The 9,111-nt window shown below is 39.7% G+C and overlaps 1 protein-coding gene and 1 long non-coding RNA gene across 2 annotated transcripts; one reads left to right on the top strand and one right to left on the bottom strand.

Moving 5' to 3' along the window:
* Positions 1 to 416: 416 nt before the first annotated feature.
* On the bottom strand, positions 417 to 1,643 carry LOC113031499 (uncharacterized). Its single transcript, XR_003273745.1, has 4 exons — positions 1,558 to 1,643; positions 1,426 to 1,484; positions 1,259 to 1,360; positions 417 to 1,170 (listed from the first exon to the last, which is right to left on the bottom strand). It is a non-coding gene; the product is annotated as an uncharacterized LOC113031499 (long non-coding RNA).
* A 587-nt stretch (positions 1,644 to 2,230) lies between these two features.
* On the top strand, positions 2,231 to 9,065 carry yrdc (yrdC N(6)-threonylcarbamoyltransferase domain containing). Its single transcript, XM_026185418.1, has 6 exons — positions 2,231 to 2,503; positions 5,916 to 6,111; positions 6,776 to 6,890; positions 6,983 to 7,102; positions 7,822 to 7,952; positions 8,579 to 9,065. Exons 1-6 carry the CDS (start codon positions 2,332 to 2,334, stop codon positions 8,646 to 8,648), a joined length of 804 nt encoding a protein of 267 aa, XP_026041203.1. The 5' UTR covers positions 2,231 to 2,331; the 3' UTR covers positions 8,649 to 9,065.
* The last annotated feature ends 46 nt before the right edge of the window (positions 9,066 to 9,111 follow it).

The following is a 9,111-nucleotide window of genomic DNA, read 5'->3' as shown; positions in this document are numbered from 1 at the left end:
TTCTGCTTTTAATTTCCAATTTGCAGAATCAATCTTTAAAAAAATAAAAATAAAAAAAAAAGTAAAGTTTTAATCTGGCTCCTCTGGTGTGATTTAGGAAATTTATAGGAGCCACAAGGCAAATTTCCTCCCATAATACAATATTAATTAGATGTCTGGAGCATCCAAATCTGACATTGACTCCAGTGGATATTAAAATAATTCCCACAAAGAAAAAAAAATAAAATACCACCGGGAGTCGTACCTATTCACCATTATACATTTTCATACAGATCATTGGTGAACCCAACTATGCAATTTTAAGTGTGGTATTTACAAGTTCAGTTACCGACTCAAAGATTAAATGGTTACTTATGCCTCCCATTAAGTAATATTTGCTGCAATATAGCTTTGAGCTACAGTGCTCCTGTATATTTTGCATTGAATGGTGTGAATCTGGACTGTAGTGAATCCATGAAGTACTGTTTCACAGCCACCCTATGGCCTCTGTAATTGGTTTAATATCAGCTGGATTTGCATGTTTAAGTATTTGGCAGTTTTGTTATTTTAATCAGATATTTTCCATTTTAAGCTTAAATATGTTTAGAATTCCATCCAGTTTCATCATTTCGCACGCTTCAGTTTAACATGTGAATTATTGGTTTCTTTCATTAAACAGAGAAATTTTGCCTTTGTCGGCCAAGTTCACGTGGCTAATATTTACATCAGTCTGTAGTGTCAGCAAATCAATTGTGGCGACATTTGTTTGGAAGCAGATTGTTCACAAGTGTAGATTCTTTGGAATTTCTGCCATCAACATTTTCCACCAAACAGGCTATATTTTCCAGGAAGAGCTGGGGCAGGGAGAAAGAGGAAAACGACATGCTTCCAAAGGAATGTCTTGACACCCAAAGAGTGAGGAAATGTTAAGAATTTGTATTTTTTAAAGAATGTATAATGTGAAACTGTTTGCTTATGCGTTTCATATAAATATGAGTAACTTTCTGAATTGAGAGCAATATAATACTAATAAAACCTTATCCTTGTCACTGAAATGTTTGCTTGGTGAAGCATTTTGTGTTACTTTAATAGAATTCATTCATTTAGTTAGATAGCAATCAGCAGGTGGGAGGGGTCTTCCTCTTCTCTTCATTTCTGGAGTGGTGCGGACACATCCTGGGGGGATTTCCTCTGTAACATTTAACCAGTATCATTTAAAAAAAAACAAAAAAAACAATAACCATTTGTAGTAGAATTCAGAGACCAGAAGAAAACTCACTTTTAGGGCATGACGCAAGTCCTTCAAGTCATTCTCGATCTTTTTGCACAGGGCTATTTTTTCAGACAGGTCCAACAGTCTGTCCTCGATGTCCTGTAGAGCCTGCGGAGGACGTGTTGGTTAAAATGCCTAGCACCATCAGGCTAAAATGTCATGCTGTGACTCACCTGTCTAGTCTCGGAGCCTGCCTCATCAACGCGCCCAGACGGCAAATCCTCTGCGCAACCTGCAAGTGTTCAAAACATACCTGGACAAACCCGCTGATAACATGAAAGCTGGAGGGCAGCAGGCGACCTTACCAGTTTCCGAGGCCATGATCAAATACACATTTGTCTTGCAAGCTCAGCGTGTTTCATAGAGGAAGGGCATTTGGTGTTTTTAAGCAGGTGTGCTCAGGTGATTTATATTTTACTAATTAGTGAATGACGAGGGAAAGAACTGCCCAGGCCACTCTGGACATATGTTTCTACCACTGGGGGAGGACAAAAAAGGCACCAATAAGTGAAAGGGTATATTTCGGGGTATAGTTTCCCATTTTTGACTTAACTACTCAAAGTTCTGAGAAATTCACTTGAAGTTAATAATCTGTTTGGGGTTTTTGTTGTTTTTTTTCCCCTATAAATAGCAAAAAAAAAAAAAAGACAGGTTTGTTTTTTCCCAATGAAAGTGTCTCGTATTAAAACATTTTTATTCACTGCTGTTTTTCCTCTTTTTCCGTAAACGTGATGCATTTTATTTTAAATTTTTATTTTTGATATAACCAGGCTCATAATTTTTATTTATTTGCAAACGGTAAAAAAAAAAATGAGCTAAAGAATGCAGTTGGCATTCGGTTTAGAAAGATAGAGAGAGCGATATCTCTTTAGAAATGCTATAAGTATATGTCAAGTGTGAAATTATACTCGTTTTTATGGCGGTCATTGGTATTAGTCTGCATTTTTCCGTGCCGCTGGCTCTTTAATTGTTGTCGTCATAGATTGGGGGCGTAACCCGGAAAAATTCTATCATCTGGTCCCACCACAACACGTTGCTCGTGTGAGACAGGGTAGTCCTCCGGATGAACGCTTGATTTTATGAAGCTGGTATGTAGTATTGCTGCTGTATTAGTAAATACATCTAAAGGAGTTCACGGTTCAGTCGCAGCTCGTCGGATCAGTGCAGAGATGTTTAAAGAGCTCAAGACAAAAGTGTTGCGTCTGTTACCGCCGACCTCCAACGGACCGACGGTCCATCGGGACGAGACAGGTACATGTGTCTAACATTCAAAGTGGACGTAGGTCTCGCTTAGTGAAGCAGAGTGTGTTTGTAAACAACCGGCTCTGATTGGCGCTAAGCAACGTAAACACTGCACCATGTTGCATCAGATTCTTGGTTTTCCTGTTATGTGTGACTCACAGCTAACCCGATGTGATTCTAACATCCAAAACTAAGCTCCAGTTAAGTCACAGTAGAGTGAGCACTGCCAGTTAGGATGAACTGCTTACTTTGTAGCTGTTTGCCCAAACTAGAAATTAGTAGCAGAAATTCAAAGTTGTACACCTAATTCTTGTTGTTGTAGTCATTATGTATGCTGTATTCCACTGTAGAAAAAGGAAAACAAAAGTTAAAGAAATTATTAAAAGCCCCAAACTACCATAACGTTCATGCCTCTGTACTGTGTGAAAACCTCAGGTCCTCATCTGGCCCTATCCAAATGGAGTTAAATTACGTATTTTGCCTCTTCGGATACTTGGGTTGAACTTAAGCAGATCCTTTTGACAATCACTGCTTTAACAAGTTTAACATTTAAACAGGTGTAGAATGAAATGTACTAAGACCATGAGTATGCTGACAGGTGTTCTTAATGTTTTGAAACTGCTTCTACAAAAATTTGAGAAAGCATGGGTCTCTGAGCAGCTCAGTGAGTGAGTAGGAAGCCACCTGTGCAATAAGACAAGTTGTCACATTACCTTGCTACTAAATATTCCACAGTCAGCTGTGAGTGGTATTATACCCACTCAGCCATGAAGTGTGATTTTATCACTTCATGGCTGATGAAGTGTGATCACAGTGCAGACTCGGCGGATGCTGAGATGTATAGTGTGCCGAGCTTGCCAACTTTCTGCAGAGTCAGTTTCTATGCACCTCCAAAACTTCACATGGCATTCAGATTAGCTCAAAAGCAGTTCATAGAGAGCTTCATGGAATAGGTTTCCATGGCTGAGTGGCTTACATCACCAAGTGCAATGCAAAGCAATACACTGGTGTAAAGCACGCTGCTACTTGACCCTAGAGCAGTGGAGACGTGTTCTTGGGAGTAATGAATCACATTTCTACATCTGGCAATCAGTTGCCAGGAGAACAGAACTTGTGTGCAATGTGCCAAGTGTAGCGTTTGATGAAGAGGGGAATTATGACGTCTGGTTGGAACTCCTAATGCTTCAGCACACCAAAACAATTTGGACAATTTCATGCTCCTGACTTTGTGGGAATAGTTTGGGGATGGCCTAGAGCTGGGCGATAGAACGATAACGATATGTATCGCGATATAACTTTTACTCGATAGAGAAATTAAGCTATCGCGATAGACCTCGCCGCTCTTGTCCTCTTAAAAAAAAAAAAAAAAAAAAAAAAAAAGGTCAGCCAATCCAAATTAAGCAGCGCAGAGCCGAACCAATCACAGCCGCAGCGTCACGTCGCGTGACTTGTTACGTACAGCACAAGTGCCAAGCCGCACGTGTGTTTGTTTGGGAAACAGCCAGCGGGTAATGGAGCCAGCGCGTAATGGAGGAAATGAGTGTGCCGACTAGAAAAATCAACCGAGCGTGACCGAAGAGAAAACAGATGATGGTTCCAATGCCGGAGAGATTGTCGAACGGAAGAGCCATAGAAGTTCCGTAGTGGGAAGGTATTTCGGCTATTTCAAGTCTGACAAAAACAGAGTAGCGTGCACTGTAAATGTGCCGAAAGCAAGTCTGGAAATACAATAAACTGGTGCATGCGTCACACTGTGCGCCACGTTATTGTTTCGGTGAAATGAATTTCTACAATACTGTTACTGTTAATTCTACTCTCTGCAGTGTTTAAATGCTTACATATACACACAGTTACTGTCCCTCCACACATACGACTCTGTTCTGCTTCTATGCCCCAGCTTTGTTTACTTTTTCCCACCGAGGCTTCTAGACTTCTGATTGGCCAACATTTCGGTACGGTTAGGAATATAGCGCCACCTGCTGCTTTGGCATGTTCATAGCAGCGTTTTCCTTCATTTCTGCCTTTATGTGTGGACGGGATTATTTTTTAAAACGAAAACGGAAAATCTCAGTTTTCAAAAATACCCGTGTACGTGTGGACGTAGCCACAGTCTCTGACTGGAAGCGCTAATTCGTCATTCGGCTTTTGTCAGACTAAAGTAACTGTTAAAACTGTTTGAAAAGCTCGGCTATACAACAAGGAGAGATTGAGAATTTCCTTTTAGTTCTCAGTTTATTTGATATTGACAAAAGTTAGTCAGTTTTGTCTGTTCTTCTGTAAAACAAACTAAGATTTATTTTTAGAATTAATATTTTGTTTCTAAGTGGAATTGACAATTTAGTCTGTTTCGTTTGTTCTATTTTGAAACTTAAACGCTTTAGCGGCTGCCTTTTGTGTAGTTTGCAATATTTGCCTTTATTTATCTGAAAAAGTCTCATGTTCCTTAAGTACATCTACCCTGTTGAACTTATTATGGGAAATAAATATTTAAATAAAAACAAGCTGCTGATTATTTCACATTTTACTTGTGAGCAACAGCACATTTAAATCTTACAAATATAGTTATTTGGCTTATATCGTGATAGATATCGTTATCGCCTGAAATGAAAAGAACATATTGTGATATGAAAAAATCTCATATCGCCCAGCTCTAGGATGGCCCCTTACTGTTCCAACAGGACTGCACACCAGTGCACAAAGCAAGGTCCATAAAGACATGGATGAGCGAGTTTGGTGTGCAAGAACTTGACTGGCCTGCACAGAGTCCTGACATCAACCCGACAGACACCTTTGGGTTGAATTAGAGCAGAGACTGTGAGTCCAACATCAGTGTTTGACCTCATGCATGCACTTCTGGATGGTTAAAATTCCCATAAACACAATTCCCAGCTGAGCTGAGGCTTCTATGGCTGCAAAGGCTGGGCTGACATATTAAATCCTCTGGACTGAGAATGGGATGTGTGTGTGAAGGCAAGCAACAAATATTTTAGCATTATAGTATATAGTGTGATTAGAAGGTGAGATTGCATCTGGAAAGGTGTTACATCACCTGTTCAATTGTGTGAGTAGGATTTCATTAGGTTGCTTATCTATTCACACTTCAGTTGTGTACTTTTGGTTTTGGGTTTTTTTTTAGCTACTTCAGGCGTGTACTTTTTTGGTAGTCAACAAACATATTACACTATACATATTTCTTCCTGTTTTATCGCTCCCCCTAATGTATTTACATTGCATTCACGATAGCTGATGAGCCTAAATTTGTACCTTATACATAAAGGAAAATGAAAGTAATAAAGCTGGGGGAACATGTTTAGAGTAAACATTTAATTTAGATGCCCTAACCTCCTCATACCATCCATTCATACTGTTGTGTCCTTCTGTGGATGACGTCTCATTAACACCCCTTGTTTTTGAACTGCAGATGGTGCTGAAATCCTGAGTTGCACAGTAAAGGCCCTGAAAGAGGGTCACATTGTTGCGGTGCCCACAGATACCATCTACGGCCTGGCATGTCTGGCCCAAAACTCCGACGCCGTCAGAAAAACGTATGACACTAAAGGACGAAACGGACAGAAGCCGCTGGCCATCTGTGTAGGGGAAATTCAGGATATCTATAAGTAAGTGTGCTTTTATTTCACTTTGATCAGGGCACATGTTGTGTAATTGCTTCATTCTAAGTGCAGTCCTCCTCTAAGCCATCTATTTTGCACAAACATATTACTCATTTCCTGAAGAGTCACACATGCATGAGGCACAGATACCATCTCCACTCAAATAACACATTTTACATTTTGAGTGACAGGCACACCTGCTGTCAAAGGACACCTCGGTAATTATTATTCGCAACTTTATTCTGTGACTGTATTTTCTATCGCTGTGCAGGCATGTCGCATTTCTTTGAGATTTGTTAAAGCTTTGTGGGATTTAAAGTGAAACAAATTAAATCAGAGAATAGTGGATATTCCCAAAAACTATTCTGGCCTGAAAAACAATTATTTTATTATCAGATAGTTATTTTGGCTATCAGTCATTTGCTTCATTAAAATTCAGAACATGATGAAATGGCCCAAAGCAATTTTTCCACAATGCAAATTGGTGTCGTGACATCATGAGTTCAAAACTTCATTGCAAAAGACAAAACAGGATCAGAGCAGAGAATCAAATAAAACACAGCTGCTTTTTTTTGCAGTGATGCAGTCATTAATGGTCATTTATGTTGTTTTCCTTATAGTTTTGGGAGCTAGATTACACACAAGTATGGTAATGTGATGTCATGTGCAGGTACTGCAAGGTGAAGGTGAAAAAAGAGCTGTTAGGTGACCTGCTCCCTGGTCCTGTCACCCTGGTGTTTGAAAGGTCTGAAGAACTGAACACAGACCTGAACCCCTTTACCTCAGTGAGTTTGCTTCTTTTTCATTGAATAGTGCTGACAATAAATTGTTTGATCATAAGTGTGAATTGTTGTTTACACATCCATGTCTTCCTCAGCTTGTAGGTGTACGTATCCCAGATCATCCCTTTATGAGGCAACTTTGTCAGATGTGTGGGGAACCACTGGCACTCACAAGTGCCAACATCAGCTCACATACCAGCACAGTGGAAGTACATGTAAGTACTAAAGTAAATGATGTTTTTGTTTCTTTCAGTTTCAAGTACGTTAACCTCCTAAGACCCGAACTCTTTCATGGCATGCATTTTTAATGTCTCTTTGCTATTTGAGCTGATTAGGATCTGATGAGTGTAAAAACAAAGAATTATGTTTTGTTTTTGTTTGTTTTTGTTTCTGAGAAAAATGAGATCCACATATGAGGACATTCGCTTTAAATTTCGATAGAGCAGTGGCAGTATAATGTCCTCGTAAGTGGATATCAGGCCCTTGTAGAGCAAAATTTTGTATTTTACATATTTCTTAAATGTGATGTCAGCGTATGTGGACGCCAGGTCCTAGGAGGTTAAATTTCAAGTACACCTACCAGACAGACACAGTTGCCCCAGATTTGCCACCTGCACATCCACGATCCCAATCTCTTTTTCCACCACATTATTAAGGTGCTCTATTGCATTGAAATCTGGTAACTGTGGGCTCCATTTGAGTGAAGTGAATTCACTGTGATGAAAAAATCACTTCACTTCATTCATCTTTCTTCCCCATTATGATACTCTGTTTGAACTTCAGCAGGTTGTCTTTACATGTGTAAATCATTGACTTGGTGCCATGTGATTGGCTGATTAATTATTTGTATTTTTGAGCAGTTGAACAGGCGCACTTAACATAGCGGTCAGTGAGTGTATGTAGCTCTGAATATTGCTGGGTTTATCCTCTTAAGGAGTTCCAGGAGCTCTGGCCCAAACTAGCTGTGGTTGTTGATGGTGGACCGATAGGAGACCAGAGCCGCCTCGGATCAACAGTAGTCGACCTGTCAGTACTCGGCAAATACAGCATCATCAGACCAGGGTGGTAAGTTCATCCAGACGCTTTTTCCAATAGTTTCTCTCCAAGTGAGATAAAACTATCTGATGTAACTGAATGTTTAAGCATATCATTTAAACTCCTTCAGAGAACTTCAGGCACATTTTACAACTGACAAAAAAATTGACTGGAAAAAAAACATTTTCAAACCAGAACTGAGCAAAAGTAAACTGACTGAGTCTGATGTATTAAAATATCCAAAGTAAGCAGTCATACGTTGCTCAAGTCACCTGAATTAGAACTGGAAGTTATTCATATAGCACCAGTTTATTCCATGACTTGAAGAAGGGGAATGCATCCGCACTGACTCACTGTTGCTTTGAAATACCCAGGTGTTTCCAGCCTCTCCCAGTGTTACAGCACCAGCTATAGTATGAATCTCCTAAAACAAAACTTAAATATTGAAATACCCACCACAAAAAATAAGGAGGCATTTTGCAAGAACAAGTCTTAGTTTCATTAAAAAACCATATTTGGAGTCAGTCTGTCGCATCGTGTTAACACTCTTCTTTCTCACTCTGACCCTTACACCCCCTCTGCCCCCAAACCACCCATGTTTCCTCTGAAGTAGACTTGGTACATTAAACAAGAAATGACTTCAATTTTGATTTCAGTGCCCTTTCTTCTACGGTTGATGTGCTCGAGCGCAAATATGGACTGTCAGAGCTCTCTGGGGAAGAATGACCTTTGAACTCTCCACACTCCAAAAATCACGCACAACCAGCTCTGACCCGGGGCTACTTGGGAGAAGATGAATCCATGAATCAGCCTTTGCCGGGGAAGACTGTATCTCAGGAGGACTGAAACTGCTGATGGACGATTTTGTTCCAGTGGCAGCTTCAAAGTCTTGGGTATCTTTCCTTATGTCTTAGATTAGCATATTTTGTATATGTTTCTGTCATTACATTATTTGGGAGTTTAAGCTTTAAACTATCATTTATACAGAAATAGGTCAGCTGTATAGTACTTTAAGTAATGTGGTCATGGGAGAAAGAATGGTTTGAGCCAGCCTTTTCGCAACACGATCAGAACTGTAGTGAACACATTTTAATGGTCTGATTGAATCTGTGTGATATAATAAATCAACTTTATTTAAGGGGGCTGTAAACTGTTTTCTGTTTGTTTGTTTGTTTGTTTGTTTGTTTGT

This window comes from Astatotilapia calliptera, chromosome 11, assembly GCF_900246225.1.
Source record: "Astatotilapia calliptera chromosome 11, fAstCal1.2, whole genome shotgun sequence".
NCBI lineage: Eukaryota > Metazoa > Chordata > Actinopteri > Cichliformes > Cichlidae > Astatotilapia > Astatotilapia calliptera.
The sequence above is the reverse complement of the archived record's forward strand: the minus strand, read 5'-3'. Positions and strand labels throughout refer to the sequence as shown.

Bases quoted from the DNA above. Each gene is read 5' to 3' on its own strand.
- yrdc (XM_026185418.1), top strand. From the start codon at position 2,332: ATGAAGCTGGTATGTAGTATTGCTGCTGTATTAGTAAATACATCTAAA. The intron at 2,504-5,915 runs GTACATGTGTCT...TTTGAACTGCAG, and splicing joins GGTCCATCGGGACGAGACAG to ATGGTGCTGAAATCCTGAGT. The intron at 7,103-7,821 runs GTAAGTACTAAA...TATCCTCTTAAG, and splicing joins CCAGCACAGTGGAAGTACAT to GAGTTCCAGGAGCTCTGGCC.